This window comes from Manis javanica, chromosome 1 (assembly GCF_040802235.1).
Source record: "Manis javanica isolate MJ-LG chromosome 1, MJ_LKY, whole genome shotgun sequence".
Taxonomy (NCBI): Eukaryota; Metazoa; Chordata; class Mammalia; order Pholidota; family Manidae; genus Manis; species Manis javanica.
Window position 1 is genome coordinate 11,997,916 of NC_133156.1, and position 19,657 is coordinate 12,017,572.

Genomic DNA, 19,657 nt, shown 5'->3' on the forward strand with positions numbered 1-19,657 from the left:
AATTAATACAAAAAAACTCCCATAGTACAACATTTATTTTGGACTCTTTAAATTGTTTGTTAGGAGCAAATGATAGGGAAAACAGTGGTTAAGATGCTCAGATATTGGGTAACCCTACAAAACTTGGGGGAATAACTGGAAGGACATACATCCACCAAATCTCTCACACATTCCAGATTCTGTCTTGGGAATATTCTAGGGAACCAGTTTCTTTTCTGTTACCCCCAAACTCCTAATGCCTTTACTGAGTTGTGTTTTGTATTATGTCTTCAATTTATATTGAAATTATTGCAGGGAATAACCTCTTTAGAATGCACCACAATTAAAGATCATGATTTAAACCTCCCAACAGCCTGTGGGGGAGGTGCTATATATATAAAAAATTTATATATATATATATATATATATATATACACATTTATATACATATCAGAATAAATTCATCTCCTCTTCGAGCACTTTTCCAATTTTCCAGGTGAAGTTAATTTATCACTCTCCTGTGTTCCCGTAATAGTCTTTGCAAACATAAACACAGTGAAATAAGGGACATGATAGTGATGCAGTGTATCTGTTTCCCTCTTGAGACTTTTGAGCCCTTTCAAGGGTGTAAACATGCCTGAGACGAGGTCTTTGGTCGCCTTGCTCAGCTTAGCACGGTGCTCAGTGTATCCTTGCTCTCAGTGCCATTGAACTGGCCCCTGACAATTGAAGCCTTCAAAGTGCTGGAGAAGCTCCCAGGATGGAAGAATTCATCCTAGTTGGGAGGATAGGGAAAGTTTGCATGGGGAAGCAGTTTTGAGTGGAACTTAAAAGATAAGTTAAAACTAAGGCAGAGTGATAGCAAATCTTGATAATTCCGTATAAAATTATCATTTTTAACATTTTTATATAATGTTTTACTTTTTAAAAAGAGGCAGAAAGAACACCGCTTATTAGAATGCTGATTCTACTGAATTTTTAAATATCTGTAGACCTACTGCATTTTAAACTTGCATAAAAACTTATTACTTCTAGTTAAATCATTAATTACCTATAGTGTGCTAACTTTGTATTTCTATGTAATTTTTGACTTCTTAAGGAGTGCTAAGAATCTTTCTTAACCTGAAGCCCTTTGATTGCTTTAAAATAATTTGAAGTGTATTTGTTTATATTGTATCATTAAGAAAAAGTACAGAGTAAACAATTCATCTTTTAAGACCCTCGTCTATAAAACAGTAAAATGTGCTTCCCCTTTGGGGTCCCTGGAGTACCTTAGCATCCGGTAGCAATCATAGCCTGTCTTTAGAAAATCACTGAGAAACTGGAATTTTTACTGGAGTTCTGTAAATCACACCCCAGCCACCAATCCATGACATCATTTCCCAGGATGTTAAACATTGCATTAGTGTTAGGTATCTTCTGGATAAACCCTTTATTTCACAGATGTGGAAATCAAGGCCAAGAGTGATGAGGTGACATTACCAGAGTCTACATGATTAGTTAGTATCCACAGCCTGAACTGGACCATTTCTCTTCTTGTGGTCGTGAGCTCTCAGTCCTTCCCATCACGTGATCTGCCTGAGAGCAAAATTCACGTAGCATGTTTGCATTCCAAGCTCATCGTTTTTGCATTAGTTAATCATGTCAAAATGGTTGGCTTGTTGATCTCTTCCAGAAATTTCTTTTCACCTTTGTATACTGAGAGCTTGGTGTGTTAAATCCACAGGACTGCATATGTTGGGAAATTGCATCATCTGTAGCAGCTCCACGCTGCTGTCATCAGTCGTCATTGCCATCCTGATTGAGAAGCTTCGTGTTTGTACTGTGGTGTTTCAGGATGTGCCTTCTAAATCCAACTAGGGAATAGAATCTTAAAAAGAAACATTTTGAGGGTTGCCAAAGTCTGAGCTTATTGTCGTGACATCCTGGGCACTAGAACAGGATACTGTGTGAGATCATGGGAGTCTCTTGAAAAACGATGTATGTCTTTGAGATGCCTTGTGGCAGGACTTATTGCTTATGCTTATAGATCTAACATGGCTCCTGGGCTGCTACTGAAGATTCCTTCGCACATTTCCACACAATTGGACTCTAAAATTGGTTGTTAAAAAAGTTTTAAATGTCGCAAGCAATAAAATATGTTAATTTTATAAAAATCATAATTATGTTACATATAGTGTACATGTAAAATATTTTTTACTTGCTTTAAGGAAATTAATACAGATTTTGAAAAATATAGAAAGAAATAGTTCACTTATTGGTCTTTGCTTCTTATTACAGTCTTGATACATGTTTCTTTTATTCTTTGATTTAGGTAAAATACCTGTTTTCTGACAAAACTGGAACTCTTACATGCAATATCATGAACTTCAAGAAATGCAGCATTGCTGGGGTGACCTATGGGTAAGTATGTGTCACTTTTTGAAAATTTGGTTTGTATTCTCCCAATACTATATCTTTATTTTTGGCTGCTTAGTCAAAAAACTTGAATTTCTAATATTTTGGAAGAATATTAGTCAAGGATTTATATATGTAATTGCTGTCGAATATATTTAAAACCTAATGGATCCCAACTTTGAACAATTAAAACATAATTTATTTCTGCAAATATTAACCTACCAAGGAATGCCAAGGAATCAATATATTTCTAATCTAGTAATTATAAATTTCTTACTTGTATTTTGATCTGAATGCCTGCCTTTTTATAATTGAAGTATAATTGATATGTAATATTATATTAGTTTCAGGTATGCAACATAATGATTTGATGATTGTATATATTGCAAAATTATCACCATAATAAGTCTAATTGTCATTTGTGACCACACATAGTTACAAAATATTTTTCTTGTGATAAAACATTCAAGGTTTAGTGTTTTAGCAGCTTTCAAATATGCAATGTGGTATTATTAACTGTAATCGCCATGCTGTAAGTTGCATCCCCATAACTTATTTATACCTTTTGACCCTCTTCATCCATTTTAGCCACCTCCCACCTCTGGCAACCACCAATCTGTTCTCTGTATCTTTGAGCTTGGTTTTCTTTGTTTTGTTTAGATTCCACATATAAATGAGATTATACAACATTTGTCTTTTTCTGTCTGAGTTATTTCACTAACATAATACCTTCAAGGTCTGTCCATACTGGCACAGATGACAAGATCTCATTCTTTTTGATGGCTGAATAATATTGCATTTTTTATATATACCACATTTTCTTTATCCATTCATCCATCGATGGCCACTTAACTTTCTTCCATATCTTCGAGTATTGTAAATAATGCTGCAGTGAACAAGGGGGTGCATATAACTTTGGATTTAGTGTTTTTGTTTTCTTCAGATAAATACCCAGAAGTAGATTCACTGGGTCATGTAGTACTTCTGTTTTTAATTCTTTTGAGGAACCTCCATACTGTTTTCCATAGTGGTTGTACCAGTTTCCATTTTCACTAACAGTGCAGGAGGATTCCCTTTTCCTCACATCCTCACCAACATTATGATTTCTTGTCTTTTTGATAAAAGCCATTCTAACAGGTGTGAGGTGACACCTCATTGTGATTTTGGTTTCCATTTCCCTGATGATTAGTGAAGTTGAACACATTTTCATGTACCTGTTGGCCATCTGTATGTCTTCTTTGGAAAAATATTCAGATTTGAACCATTTTAAAATCATATTATTTGTGTTTTTGTTATTGAGTTGTATGAGTTCTTTATATGTTTTGGATATTAACCCCTTATTAGATACATGATTTGTAAATATTTTTCTCCCATTAAATAGGTTGCAATTTCATTTAGTTGATGATTTCCTTTGCCACGCAGAAGCTTTTTAGTTTGACATAGTCCTCCTTATTTATTTTTGCTTTTGTTAGATCCAGAATTTTTGCTGTCAGATCCAAAATATCATCACCAAGATCAATGTCAAGGAGCTTACCACCTATGTTTTCTTCTAGGAGTTTTATGGTTTCAGGTCTTATGTTCAAATCTTCAATCCATTTTGAGTTAATTTTTATGTGTAGTGTGAGAGTGGTCCAGTTTCATTCTTTTGCATGTGGTTGTCCAGTTTTTCCAACACCACTTATTGAAGAGACTGTCCTTTCTCTATTGTGTATTCTTGGGTCTTTGGTTGTAAATGAATTGACCATATATGCATGGTTTATTTCTGGGCTCTCTATTCCATTCTGTTGATCTGTGTATCTGTTTTTAATACCAATACTGTTTTGAGTACTGTAGTTTTATAATGTAGTTTGAAATCAGAGAGCATGATGCCTCTAGCTTTGTTCTGTCTCAAGGCTGTTTTGGCAATTTGAGTCTTTTGTGGTTTCAACAAATTAAGATTGTTCTATTTCTGTGAAACATACCATTGGAATTTTGATAGGGATTACATTGAATCTATAGATTGCTTTGGGTAGTAGAGACATTCTATCCAAATCCATAGTTTTCCCAATCCATAGGCACAGAATATCTTTCCATTTGTTTGTGTCATCTTCAGTGACTTATAATTTTCAGTGTGCAGGTCTTTCACATCCTTGGTTGAGTTTATTCCTAGGTATTTATTCTATTGTTGTAATTTTAAATGGGATTGTTTTCTTAATATCTCTTTCTGATAGCTTGTTATTGGTGTATAGAAATGCAACACATTTTTGCATATTGATTTTGTATCCTACAACTTTACTGAATTTGTTTATTCTAATAGTTTTCTTGGTGTAGTCCTTAGAAAGGTTTACTATGTATAATATCATGTCATCTGGAAACAGTGACAGTTTTACTTCTTTCTGATTTGAATATCTTTTATTTCTATTTCTTCTTCTTGTCTGATTGTTAGGACTTATAGTACTAGAACAAAACTGATGAGAGTGGGCATCTTTGTCTTATTCCTGATCTTAGAGGAAAAGCTTTCAGCTTTTCACCATTGAGTATAATGTTAGCTGTGGATTTGACATACATGGCCTTCATTATATTAAAGTATGTTCCCTCTCTACCCACTTTGTTGAGGGTTTTTATCATAAGTGGATGTTGAATTTTGTTAGATGCTTTTCTGCATCTATTGAGATGATCATATAATCTTTGTCTTTCATTTTCTTAATGTGGTGCATCACACTGATTAATTTGAGTATGTCAGACCATCCTTGCATCCCTGGAATAAGTCTCACTTGATCATGGTGTATGATCCTTTTAATATATTATTGAATTTAATTTGCTATTTTGTTGAGGATTTCTGCATCTATGCTCATCAGGGATATTGGCCTGTAATTTCCTTATAGTGTCCTTATCAGGCTTTGATATTGGTGTAACTCTGGCCTGGCAAAATGAGTTTGGAAGTACTCCCTCCTTTTCTATTTTTTGGAAGACTTTGAGAAAGATTGTTATTAACTCTTCTGTGAATGATGGTGGAATTCATCCAGTGAAGGCTGTCTGGTTCTGGATGTTTGTTTAGTGGCAGTTTTTAGATTACTGAGTCAATCCTCTTAACTAGTAATTGGTCTGTTCAGATTTTCTATTTCTTTATGATTCAGTCTTAGGAGGTTGCACGTTTCTAGAAATTTATCCATTTTTTTAAGGTTGTCCACTTTGTTGGCGTATAATTTTTCATAGTAGTCTCTTATGATCTTTTGTATTTTGATGCTATCAGTTTTTTTGTCTGATTTTATTTGACTCTTCTTTCTCCTTTTCTTGGTGAACTGAGGTAAAGGTTTATCAATTTTGCTTATCTTTTCAAAGAATCAGCTCTTGGTTCATTGATCTTTTCTGTTGTCTTTTTAGTCCCTATTTTATTTATTTCCATTCTTATCTTTGTTGTTTCTTTCCTCCTACTAACTTTGTCCTTGATTTATTCTTCTTTTTCTAAGTCCTTCAGGTGTGAAGTTAGGTTGTAGGAGATTCTTCATGTTTCTTGATACAGGTTGCTATTGCTGTATTGCTACCAACTTTTCTCTTAGAACTGCTTTTGCTGCATAAGTTTTGGTATGTTGTATTTCCATTTTCTTTTGTCTCAACATGTTTTTTAATTTCTCCTTTGACTTCTTTTTGCTCCATTGCTTGTTCAGTAGCATGTTGTTTAATCTCCATGTATTTGTGAATTTGTCAGTTTTCTTCTTGTAATTGATTTCTAGTTTCACAGTGTTGTGGTTGGAAACTTTCTCAAATTTATTAAGATTTGTTTTGCGACCTAATACATGATCTGTCCTGTAGAATGCTCCATGTGTGAATACTTGTCCTCTGATCACAGTATGGTGACCACTGTATTTCCTTCTCTCTGGCAGCCATTTTCCAGAACTGACAAGGGAGCCATCGTCAGATGATTTCTGGTAAGCAGATTCTAGGTCTTCTTGACACTTTAGTGCAAAAGGCTTTGGAATGATTTTGTATTGGAATTTCTTTCCTGAATATTTTGTAAATAAAGTTGCATATATGTGACTTCAAGAGAGAACCAGAACAAAATTTAAATGTGAATATGGGATTTTAAAAGTCCGATGATTGTACAAGGCTTCAAAAACATAACCAGTCCTCGGTCCAGTACTTCTCCCTCACTTCTCTGAGCATATTGTTCTCCAATGTTATAGCATACATGTTGTAGCATGCATCAGAATTTCATCCTTTTTAAAGGCTGAATAATATTCCATTGAGTGTACATACCGTATTTTATCTATTCACCTGCTGAAGAGGAGATGAATTATTTGGTTTATTTCCACCTTTTCACTATTGTGAATAATGCTGCTATGAACTGACAATGATATATGAATATGGGTTGATATATAACTTTCTAAGTCTCTGCTTTCAGTTCTTTTGGGCATATATCTAATAAAAGTGGGATTGCTGCGTTATGTGTTAAATCTATGTCTAAATTTTTGAGGAACCACCAAATTGTTATTCCTCGCAGTTGTACCACTTCACATTCCCATGGGTCATGCACAATTTTTTCACATCCTCTTAACACTTGTTAATTTATGTCTTTTTAAAATGTAATAGACATTGGGATTCATTGTGGCTTTGGTTTGCATTTCTTTTAGAACTAGTGATGTTGTCGGCTTATGTTTTAAGATTTGTCCACTAACAAAGGTGATTGTTATGGCCATGTGTTTAGGGGAGACAAATGTAGTTAATTATTGACTGGCTTTCTGTGGGACACTCAACCAGGACCTACATTTTATTATAGGACCCCTCCATGTCAGTGTCTGTGGGTCTTTCTTGGAGCTGATGAGTCTTTTGTCACGAAAAGAACCACTTTCCTGCCAAGTTCTATATATCTATTTGCAGCCCCTATGAGAGGCAGAGGATTGGTGATCATACCTGTCAGTGTATAAACCATTTCACTTAGAACTCCTGCCTTGGGTGGAAGCCCTACCCTAGCTGATTGTGTGCCCAGTGTCCCTGGGTCCACGGCTACTGTGCAGGGTGAATCTTCCATTTCTTTCTGGGTGCAGAGTGTTCAGGTGCCTGTTACAGGGGATGAGGGAGGGATCTTGTAGGTATTCTCTTTCTCAGATGGATTCGGCACTGTCCTGTTTTCTTTCTTCCCTTTATCTCACAGGTACCTCTTGCACCATTTTCTCAGCCTTCCCAAGGTTTTGCTTGGGGTATCAGCTTGCATTTTAGCTATTTACTGTTCTAGGCTTTTGGTTTCTGTTTTCTCTGCTGTGCTGAACTCTGATGTCCATTCACAGTGCAGATTGACATCGATGCTGCTGTTGTCTTTTCTTCCATTGTCTTTGTCCTGAGGGAAGGGTTTCAGGAAGAAATGGAGATAGTGAATACACTTGACCCTTCACATTTTCTTAAACATGATAACACACAGCCGTTGTATCAAATTTCCTGTCTCACAATTATTTGCCTCCTTCTCTCTCCCACATATGAGCTCTGGCTGTAAATGATGGAATAGATGGAATACAATAATTCCTCTTATTTTACCTGCTTTGAGCCAGCAGTCGTGGGAATTTTCTGTGGTAAAAGTGATGCAGAGATCAATGAGATGACACAGTCATGGTGTCTGTTTCTTCTTGTAATCATATCATTGTTTATAATAATCTACATACTTTTTTTACTTAAAGTTGAAGATTTCCTGTCTTGCATTTTGAAATAATATATAGTATTCCAAATCTTTAAAAGTTTAATATAAATCTGTAGGCTTTTTAGGTGTGATTCTTCTTGAAGACTGATTTGTACTGGGCTTGAATTAACCTAAAAGAACTTTTGAACTAAATAAATATTTTGTGTTCTTACAGCCGGATGCCTCCTCCTCCTAGTGATTCATGCGACTTCGATGATCCTAGACTCTTGAGGAACATCGAGGACCACCATGTAAGGCCACCAGCTTGCTTTTAGGACATCAAATAGCTTGTGGTGCGCTTTTATTTACATATATGTAGGGTCTTCAAAGTCGCAGTTTTGGAACGTAGGTTTCACTTTCATGGTGTTAGTACTTCAGGGAAGTGATCGTACGTGAGTGCTTCGTGGTTAGCACTACCACAGTAAAGTAATATAAGGCTGGATTAAATATGTGGTGAAGTTACAAAGTAGCACGTTAAGGTAAGATGAGTCTTACAGAATTCTCTGACATTTCACATTTCTGTTGCTTTTTAAGATTTCTGTAGTACTAGTTTTTCAGTTCTGAATCTCAGAGGTCATGCTTTTTGAAAAGTAATTGCAGCAGGATCCTTTGATTAGGGTAATTTAAGAAACAAAAGTAAGATATGGTAATGTAGCATTTATAGCACCCTACTGCGTCTTCGACATGTATTTTGTTGAGCCATTGAGTTGCCCCAGAGAGGTCATTGGAAATTGTGTAGAGAGATTGACTTGGCCAAGAGTTACCCAAAAAACAAATGTAGAAATTAGACTCAGAACCTAAATCTGTTCATTTCTTAACTATACATCACTGTATCTCAACTATGTTATCAGGATTAACTGTAGGATTGCATAAACTCATTTTCGTTTTAAAGGCTACTCTGAAAAACAGCAACTTTAAAAAGTATTCAGTGATCAAAGTGTTTTACAACCAGTTTAGTCAGTATAAATTAGATCTAATATGATTACTTTTTTTCTGAGGAAAAAAAAATTTAAGTTTTAAAGTTAGACAAACAGGAGCAAAATAAAAACTTTATCTTTCCAAAATTTTGTTAAGAGATGTATTTAAAATGTTCTCTGAATTTTCATCAAGGAAATTTCCTTTTCTCTATTGCAGTTAGTGCTTATTTGTAAATTAAAACTTTCCCAGCAGTAGCTCTTGGTTGGGAGTGTGCACGGTACCCATGTCCACAGCTGGGGTGCAGACATTTGCTTCAGCCCCAGGGATGCTGATAAGGTCCCAGACCATGCAGAGGATGCTTCTGGGGTCCGTGCTTTGAGTCACAGCCACAGACATGGATGTGGTCCTTTCTTGGATTTTGATCTTATTGGTAGATGCAACTACGAGGCTAGAGGTTCTTGCAGCAGAAAAGTAGCATGAGAAGAAGCTTCTCTGGAGGAGGAGCGCTTGAATCAGGGATTTCAAAGAAACAAGTGCATTCAGGATTTGCTTTCTGAAAGAGGACTCGTGTGCTTGAAGAGTATTTAGATGGAGGGTAATAATGAAGGTGGTTGCCTAAAGGTGTCTGTTTAAGTTGGGATGGAGTAAGTTTAAGAGTGGGAAGGAGAAGGTGGAAGGGTAACATAGAGGCTTAGGAAGGAAGGGAGATGAGCATAGGGTACTGAGCACCATGGCGTTCTCTGTAGGCTTAAGGAGAGCAGCAGACTACTGGATCCCTGCTCAAGTAAGAGACTCATTTATTTATGCATTCACTTAGCAAACAGTTTCAGGGCTTAAACTGGTGCTTTTCTAGGTACTAGGGGATGAAGTGAATAAAAAAGCGCTCAGGGGGTTTCTATTCACTGGAGAAGTAGGCACGTGCAGTCATTCTCTGTACACTTCTGCGTTATAGGGGAAGGCATGACACTGCTCCCTGAGAAAGTGATTATGCCTGTGCAGATCAGAGGGGTCTGAGCTCTTCAGTGGGCGTGATGGCTAACATTGCTGTTGAAATGTGGGCACCCACACTGAATGGTATTTTCACTGATCTAAATGTGGGCTGGCATGGAAACCCAGTGGCCAGGTAAAAAACTCATTTGGAGTAAGAGATCCTTACAGGACCCCCTCCACCTGCTGCTGGAATCCCAATTTTTGAAACCCTGAAAGACCGAGTTCAGTTTAATTTATATGCACAAACATTGTTCTTTCCAAAGCTGAACTCACATTTGTGTGTGTTGGGTTTTTAAGGTTTTTTGACCTTTGATCACATGCTCTTCTTGAGCCTGACTTCTTTTGACACTCGAGTGGAGACCTGAGTATAGATAAAGGATCTTTTAAAGGGCATTTCCCTAAAATGGCATGCATTTTAGGAAGAAACCCACTCTTGTAGAAGTTAGAGAACTTTTTCCTTCCTTCTCAACTTCTACCCTCCTGAGGCAAATTTCCTTTTTTTCCAGTGGGAAGGCCAGCAGGATTCGGGTTAGATGCAGCTCTTACCAAGTGCCAGCCCTGACTTAGGGAGATTATCATAAGTATCAATGAAAACCTGGGCACTTTTATGGATTTTTGATAACCTGGATACTCACAGTTCATTAAATGCATAATGAGGCCATGGGTTAGGGAGTTAATTGTTTATTTCTTTAGTAAAAGTCTGCTTGTCTGTGTTTAACATTTTTAAAAAATTTCCTGGATCCTTGAAGCCTTCTGAGGTAGTCTTCATCTTGGGTACTGTGTTAATTAAGCCCTTTGACGTTTACTGTCTAGCTGCACTATAAATAATGAAGGCTGTAGTCTCCAGTATTCTTCCTTGGGAAGATATGGGCTTGGATTAAATATACCCAGTGGATCTTTTTAAACTTAAATATAGACCCTGTTAGATTACTTGACTGTTTTGTGAAAATATGGTTGAGAAGAGGGAAGGAGCGTTTTAGGATTTTAGCCTTTGGATATCCCACCTTCATATTTAAATTGTCTTGGGGACCATTGACTAAAATTAAAGCATCTGAACCAAGAAAACCCTTACCTTCCTCCCCAGGGAGCACTTCCATCTGCTCCAGAACTTTCATTTTTCTTGGGTCATCATTTCTGATTTCCTGGTCCTTTAGGACTGTGTTTTAAGCTTTGTGTAGGCTGGAAGCGAAGATGGAATTTGCCTCTTAGAGAATCAACCTGTGGAATTTCAAGGAACAGCTCATGTGGTCCCTTGTTTGCATTGCTAACCAGTTGCTTCCTATTCGTGGGATGATGTCCCAGACATTAGCCGAGGAAGAACACACAGCTTCCTCTTGAATCTTTATGCCGAGGACTTCTCAGTTCCAGTCTTCAGGAAGGAGTGATTTGTATATGTATATTACATAGATACTTCCCAGCTGCAGTTTGGTATGCACGGCAATTTTTGACATAGTTTTTTTTTACATTCATCAGATCAATTGAAAATACTCATTTCTAGATATATAAATCATTTTGTGAAGATTAAAATGTGTTAACTGATGGGGAAACATTGTATGGTTCTATTTGTTTGAGGTACCTAAAATAGGCAAATTCATAGAGACAGAGCAGACTTGAAGGGACTAGGGACTAGGGGAGGGGGAATGGGGAGTCATTTTTTTGGTGGGTACAGAGTTTGTTGGGAAGATGAAAAAGTCTTGAGTATAGAGAGTGGCGATAGGTACACAGTGTTGTGAACGTATTTAATGCCACTGAATTGCACTTATAGATGGTTAAAGTGATAAATATTATATGTGTATTTTTCCACAATAAAACTTTAAATTCTAAAAAGATATGCATACATATACACACATGTATCCATACTTTCTCCAACAAACAATCAGTTCTTTGAAGTTATAAAAGGTTTTTCTTCTTGGAAGTTATAGAAAAAAGTCTATTTTCAAACATGGAGTCTTGTCTAAAATATATTACAGACATCCATAGACTGCAAATTAAGTTTGTGTACTTTCCTTAATTTTTTTACAGAATGTCAGGTTACGTAGAGAACCAAAGGTAGTTAATTTTATCTTGGAGATTTTTTTTTTCATCTTTAAGAAATTTGGCCTCCTGCTCAAGGTGGAACCTTAATTTGAGTGTGTGTGTAAAACTCTTCTTTACAACTCACAGAAAATATTTCACTATTAAGATTTAGTTCCTATAACGTCAAAGATTCTTTTTCATATTGTTTCATTGTGAGAAGAGGTGATCTGCTGGACTTGATAGTTCTCAGAAGCAGGAGAAGGTGATCTTTTTTCATTTACCACTTTTTATATACATGTTTGCTTTATTGTATTATCTGTGGAATTGGCTGGTCGTTGATGAATACTGTTATACACTGAAGAGAGAAAGCGATAAGCTCAGGTCAATTTCTTACCCATTTAAGACATCATACGAAAACCAGAGGCCTCCTTGGCAGCTGTCGAAGATCCCTCACCTCTTACAGCCACAGCCAGTACTGCTGCAGACCAGACCCGAGATCTCATTTAACACTGGCAGAACTGGCAGCCTTACAACATTGTCTGCACCAAAGTCTACTAGGAAGGAGACCTGGGACTAGGGGTGGGGTCTTCTGAATAGATGCACCTGAGAATCAGAGACCCCCAGGTTCCTCTGAAACTCCTGGGCCTGCAGCAGTGGTCTGCGCCCTTTGTGGAAGATGGAAGCTTCCCGAGCTCCCCGTGACAGATCTCCAGTAAGGCAGACGCCATGCCGAGAATTGCTGGTCTCCCTCAGGGTCTGTCCCGCCCCCAATCTTAGCCACTAGAGGGAGCGTTTGCTCAAACAGGGACTCTGGCTATTGGCAAGTAATGCCTTCGATGGAGAGACAGTTCCCTAGCCTCATTGTAGATAAATTAGAGACTAAAGAAAGGGTTTTAAAAAATTTTCCACCAAATCCCTTTTTGTTCCTTGCTCCAAAGATAAATACTGTTCCTGTTTTGGTTTATTCCTTTCTGTACCCTATAGGTACATGTGAACCCTGACCTTATATTTTGGGACCCTACTGTATGTACTTTTTTATCCTGCCTTTTCAAGAAATTGCTGTACTATTATAAGTGTATTCCGCAACTACTTTTGGGAAAAGGGATGGAGAACATCACTTTTAAATCAGGAAAATATTCCATCATAATGACGTGAGGCTGCTGTGGCTGACTGTGCAGCTGGCCGTTCAGTGGGGGGCAGTTAGGTGGCCGGGGACTCGCCTCCAGGACCAGGCATGAGCTCAGGGCTGGGCGCCTGATGCAGTTTTGGCCACTGAGATACGAGGAGAGGCTTGCAGGGCCGAAGGCAATCTTGAATTGAAGCCTGATTCTCAAATCAAAGGGCTTTTGGGTAAAATTTCTTAACCACATTTGCAGCGTAGGCCTTGGAGGATTTGCAAATTCTCTAATTTATTTGATTTCACTGCACAACACCTAAATGTGCGTTATGTTTTCCTGCAGTCTGTAAGAAGTAGCCAGGCGGGCAGTTGTGATTCGCTTCCACACAGTTGCTCTTACATCACATTAATAGGTGAGGAGAGAAACTAAAAGTGTTTTAAATTGTTAAAGTGTTAGTCACCATCCACTTGTGGCTACACACAATAGAAAAAGAAAACTCCACAATAAATAGCAAACACAAAGTTGCTTCCTGAATGTGAAAATACAAATCTATCCCAAATTTATAGCCAGCTGCGTCTTTAAAAGTGAAACACTAAAGACGTTGGCATTACAATAACCTTAGGACGGGGAAGCCTGGTGTCAACCCAGTCTCTGAACATCCTGCTTAAAGGGCTGGCCCATGAGAATGAAACAAATTTGTCTGTTGGAAAGGAAGAGGGGGACTTTGTCGTTTGTAGAAAACCCAAGAGTCAGCTCTAACTCAGAGAGCTAGTAAGAGGGCAGTTCCTGGATTTAATTTAACTGGGTATTAAATTCATTTATAAAATTCTGTTTCACCTACATCTATCTCCATAAACTCTTGAAAAATATAATAGATATAAAATCCCAATCATAATACAAAAAAACAATATATAAAATGCTCAGTATAGTATCTCACATATATGAGGCATGCAGATATTTTCTAAATGAATAAAAATTAATAGGAAATATGCCAGGACCTATGTTCAGAAGTTTTGGAAGCCCTTGATAAATGGGAAGACATACTCTTTTCTTAGATGGGTAGGTAGTACTTAAGATGTCATTTCTTTACTCATTATAAATATAGTCCAATCCCAATGAAAATTAAAAGGATTTTGTGTGTGTGTGTGTGTAGCTGGGAAGATGGGAGAAATTTAGTAAATATACATCCAGGACAATACTGTTTGTTTGTTTGTTTTTTAAAGGTAATAGGCCAGCAGTGCACTGCTTTACAGGTTTTAAGAGATTATAAAGTTAAGAACAGGCCTGGTGTAGCCTAAGTGCCAGCATAGTTGAATAGAAAGACTGGGAGGCACAAGTTTGGCGTCAGTTCTCACTACTTTTATCCAACACAGATGTGAGCGCCCTGTGTCTGCTGGGCCTGGGGACGTGTAAGTGAGGGTGGCAGCCAACCTGCTCGCCCTTCCGGAGCTCACCCAAGGGCGGAAGCATGTGAGCCGCAGGCATAGTTGAAGTATTGGAATGAGTGGGGCGGGGCACGGGCCTCCTCTGTTCTCTCACCTGACGGGGAGATTGATGTTCCAAATCGGGGACAAAGGCTTCTCAGAGGAAGTGACTGTTGAGCTGAAGCCCTGAGGATGACTGAATAGAACTGGCGCAAAGCAGGGAGAGGGCAGCATAGGAAGAGAAGGCGAACTTTGTTTGAAGAAGTGACCCACCAGATTGGCGGCTGGGCACCCCGGGGGTAAGTGGCTGGAGGTAGGGTGGGTGGTGAGCAGGTGCCTGGTCACGGAGCCTGGGGTCCGCACTGTAGACTTGACCTTTGCTCTAAAGGCAGCGGGAAGCCGCGGCAGGTTTTAAGCAGGGGGTGCCGTGACTCTACTCCGTGTATGTCAGCACGGTTGTGGCGGATGATTCACACGGTCTCCCGTTGTAGCCCACAGCTCCTTGCATACAGGAGTTCCTCACCCTCCTGGCTGTGTGCCACACCGTCGTCCCCGAGAAGGATGGAGACGACATCATCTACCAGGCCTCGTCCCCAGGTGAGGGCTCTGGGCTGCATGCACACTGCTGTCCCCTTCTTGGGAGACTTGGGTGTTTGCACTTGCGTGTGGGAGATGGGGGTGCAGCCCGGCCCACAGAGGCCCTGCTGGCCTCTGGCCGCATGCCTCATGCCTCACATGGTTTATGGGTTGCGGTTAGGAAGCTGGTGCTGGGCCCTCCTGACTCCGGTAACACTGATGGCAGGCGATGCCCGTCTTGTGTTTCCTAGCGCCAAGGGACAGCCAGCTGGCTTTATTCACACCCCCCCCCACCCCTGCGTGGATTATCCAGCTGCTGGTGAAGCTGTGTGGTCTTTACCTACTTCCTGGGGCTCCAGGGACCCCACAGTACTAGAACTGAAACATTGCTCAGAGAAGATGTTTGGTCAGAAAGTCATGGGAATATTACCCGTGGTCCTTAGTGGGAACACCACCCCAGCCAGAGCAGGAGGTGTGCAGCCCCGCCCGTCCCCGGGAATGAGCTGTCGGCCTGTCTTCCTGTTTAGCAGAGGTGTCCCCTTCGGGACCCCAGTGGCAAGGAGAGCGAGGGAGTGCCGTCTGCATCCCGAACCCTTTCTGCCCTGCACGCAAGGCTAGGCCTCTAACCAGTGTGGATTTTGTTCATTTGAACAGTGACACTTCCTGAACAGAATTCTGTGCTTACCTCAATTAGTCAGTCTCTACCTGCTCTATATTGGCAGATGAAGCTGCTTTGGTGAAAGGCGCCAGAAAGCTGGGCTTCGTCTTCACGGCCCGAACGCCCTACTCGGTCATCATAGAAGCTGTAAGTGATGTCCCTGGGTGCCTCTTGCTGTACATCACCTACTTTTTTGAAGACCCTATTTTTGAAATGCCACGTCTACTGTAAATATGGTAGCTAAATTTACATGTTTTTCTTTGAGAAACTAGACCTATTGAAAAATGGAGGCTGTTACGTGATCATAAAAGCCTGTCCACGTTCTTTTTACATTGCAATAATTTCTCCCTTAAAGATGCTTCCCGCAAGCCTTTCCCACGTTGATGTGAAATTATTTGTAGCAATGAACTTAGCAAGCCTGCTCTTCGTTCTGCAATAGTTGGGAAAATGACGTATGGCCTCTTGGTGAGGGCAGGCTCTCCGGCTCCGCCTCTGCTGCCGGGTGCCTGGTGGGGTGGCTCTTGTGCAGTGACGCCCCCGGCTGCTGGCCTCAGTCTCCCTGACTGGAGAGAAAGGAGTTGGCACTTAAGAGATATATGTGTTTTTTAACCTTTGTGAGTTTTTCCTTCCCTGAAGTTGAGGAGTTTACTTATTTTATGTTTTTTTCTGAGTTTCCCCTCTCAAGAAGTCTGAAGGAGAGATTTGGTGATAGGAAAACTTTAAATCAAGAGTAAGATCAAATAGGGTCCCTTGAAATGGGCAACAGGGAGACTGCTAGTTACGCCTTGCAGGGCACTGGTGTTAATGCTGACCAGTTAGAGGGGCTGCATTTTACTCCAGTCTGAGTGGATGAGGGCCTGGAGACAGGCATTGCCTCTTTTCTTCGGCCTTTCTCCACTTCTCAATTGGGGGAGATCTCCTGGATTCTTACAGTTTTTAGCTGTAGGCATCCTTCAAGCCCTAGAGCTCTTTAATGCATTTGGAATTTACTCTAATTTACATAATAACTTGCTGTGTTCCTCACATGGCAGTGGCCCATTTTTCTTTTACTTACATGCACACCGGTAAGATACCATACCGTATACAAATAGCCCACTGTTTGGAATTTTCAGTTTCTTTTCTTATGGAGTGCAGAGATCTCTCATATTTGTTTTTACTTACTTCAATAAACAGGGAATTTAGCAGAGGGAAGTGTGCAATTATTAGAAGTGGGACAAAGTAATGAATGAATCTAGGATTCCCTTCATAGGAGCTTTTCATAAATGAAGTCTTCTTCGCCTTCAGTCTGAGACTATTGCGCCCTTCACTGTAGTATTTCCAGCTGTACGGCTCTGCACTGCAGTGGTGGTGCTTGGGAAGGGTGTGGATGCAGCACAGGTGGCAGAGAAAGGAGAGAATGGTTGCTTTGCTCACAGTGCTGCATAAACACGGGGACTCTAGAGAGCCCGCTGAGCTGGTCATCGCTGTGTTAGATGCCGTTGTAGCGGAATGGCACCCCTTCATCATTTTATTTAACAATGAAGGCCATTTATTTCTGGGAGTAAAATAATAACCAGTATTTCCGATTAGTTAAGGTAGAAAAATATGAATAACTTAAAAAATCCCATTCAACCACGAATACTTGGGCAGCATGAAACCATGCATTCTCGCTTGGTTCCCTGCTGTTTACATGAAGGGGCCTGACCATCTTGAAAGCCGAGTGCGTGGGCTTCCCGTGGAGGTGGTTGGTAGAGCAGCGGGCAGGGAGCCGTCGGTCCAGCAGACAGCCTAGTGCCGAGGGCAGGGTGACAGTGAGCATGTTTCTGAGCAGGAGTCGGACAAAGTAGTTGGGACAGGCTGAGGAGAAAGAGACCTGGTGGTTTCAGAAAGAGGGACTGAAGACTGGTGGAGGCTGGCTTACGTGGGTCATTATGTGTATTTTAGGAGTTGAAGAGGAGGGGTGGGAGTTGTAGGTGGAACAAAATTCCATGTTCCATTTTCCGTGTTCTGTGTGTCAGTTACGCACATGGGAATTACAAACCTGGGGCACAGGTGCTATTGCCATTTGTAGGAAAGTCACACACTTAGTGTCAGAAGCTGGATTCAGACTCCTCCTATCTGTTGAACTACAAAGCCCGTATTCTTCCTGCTATGATGTATTGGGGAGCTAGAGAGAGCAGGTTTGATGAAAAATGTTGAAAATTATGCACCCATAATCCGGAATCTTCTGAAAACAAAATTGAGAGTATTGAAGTTCCATTTTTGAATAACCTGAAGAAAAAGGACCTTTGATTAATTGCCCTGAAGTATGATGCAGATTGATAATCTAAGATGCTTTGAATTCCAAGTTTTTTCCCTAAATGTGGGGCATAGATTTTGGGAGCAAAATCTAATCAGAACTGACACGAGGCTGTTTATGGCTTTATGAATCTCAGTGTGAATAGGGGTACATTTTGCTGTAGAAAATTGATGTATTATAGGGTGTTGCCCCAGGCTTCCCTGGGGACATCATGGTATATGGTGTATGAATATACTTCTAAAAAATATGTAAAATCCTGAGTTTAGAAGCATTACTGGCCCCAAAGCTTCAGATGGGCTTGTGTAGCTTGGGTCCTTTATGTGCCTTGGAAGTGGCTGTGTCAACGAGCTATTATGACGGCCTTGCTACCTGGAGAAAAATGAGAAGCTTCTACCACAAGGGGGAGCTCTGACCTCACCAGACTGACTTGTGGGAAAAAGGTCCATGTTGAAAAGGCGTTTGCAGGGGGTTCGAAGAGAAAAACGGGAAGGGCTAAGAGGGGTGTTAGGTTTGGGAAACAGCACCTAAGATACAAGCCTGTTTTTCTTGTTTCAGATGGGACAGGAGCAGACATTCGGAATCCTTAATGTCCTGGAATTTTCTAGGTATGTTTCTCTTTTGTGCACTTGAAATAAAATACGTATCTGTATATTTAGCAACTTCATCAGAGTGTTTGCATGATTGTATGGGATGATTAGATGTAGTACTTACTTATTATATAGGGAGTGTATCTCCACAGGCCCTCTTCTCTCTGGAATTTGTGACTTCCGTTTCAGAAAGTGGAGAAGGTCATTTCTCTGATTTTTTTTCCCCAAATGAAGTGTTATGCTTCCATATGCTCCTTTTTCTTTAAATTTCTAGAGGCTGATGCTCTTGTATCAGCAGCTACAGACACGTGTGCATGGTTTGGGGTATGTGAGGAGGACGTTATTCTGGTTGGTTTTGCCCAGGTCCCGCCGGCTCCATCTGAGCGCTCGCAGGGGACATCTGGGAACCTGACCGGCAAAGGCAGATAAGACCAGTGCATCCCACTGGGGCTTGGCCCGAGTAGGGTAGTTCTCCTGTACCTACTCGAACTCATTCTTCCCCAGTGTGGTTTACTTAAGACCTGAGAATATTTGTTGAATTGCTTCCCTAGATCATTCACAGTTTGTTATAAACCATGTTAATGTCTTATTTTTTTCTTCTTTTTAACATTGAACTGTCAAAACCAGAGAGAGTAAGTTTCTGTTGCTCTCAAAGGCATCTTTTCCTGTTATTAAGATTAGGCGGCTTTTCAACAACCTTTTTTAAATGATTCGTGACTCCTTTGCCCTCTTTGATTCATAAGGTATTCGAAAAAGATCAATGTTTTACCCTCTAGTAGGAAATGCTTTCCAGTTCTAGTCTTTAGTTTTGGGGCTGCAAACTTGATCTTTGGTGGGTCAGGGGTCCTTGGGGTTGGGTATTCAATGGGAAAGCGAGACGGTCGGTGGCAGTAGGAGTTGATGTAGGAACCAGGGGACAGTGTCCCTGTGTGTGTGGGCAGATTAACACCTCTCCAGACTCATTGTGCCTCACCTTTTGTTGATGTCCTGGAAACTGTGTGCTGTTGTGTGGCTGTGTTAACTGGGACCAGTAGTTACTGGAGGGACAAGGATGAGAAAAGGAAGTCAG

At 40.1% G+C, this 19,657-nt stretch overlaps 1 protein-coding gene across 3 annotated transcripts in view; it reads left to right on the plus strand.

The window, feature by feature from the left end:
• ATP8A2 (ATPase phospholipid transporting 8A2) overlaps positions 1-19,657 on the plus strand; it is a 518,682-nt gene that overhangs the window by 144,847 nt on the left and 354,178 nt on the right. For all 3 annotated transcript variants that reach the window (XM_037003923.2, XM_073228342.1, XM_073228389.1), the window contains exons 14-19: positions 2,294-2,382; positions 6,240-6,284; positions 8,199-8,274; positions 14,981-15,086; positions 15,788-15,870; positions 18,557-18,606. In XM_037003923.2, coding sequence (XP_036859818.2) covers positions 2,294-2,382; positions 6,240-6,284; positions 8,199-8,274; positions 14,981-15,086; positions 15,788-15,870; positions 18,557-18,606 — 449 coding nt within the window. The remainder of the gene's footprint in view (positions 1-2,293; positions 2,383-6,239; positions 6,285-8,198; positions 8,275-14,980; positions 15,087-15,787; positions 15,871-18,556; positions 18,607-19,657) is intronic.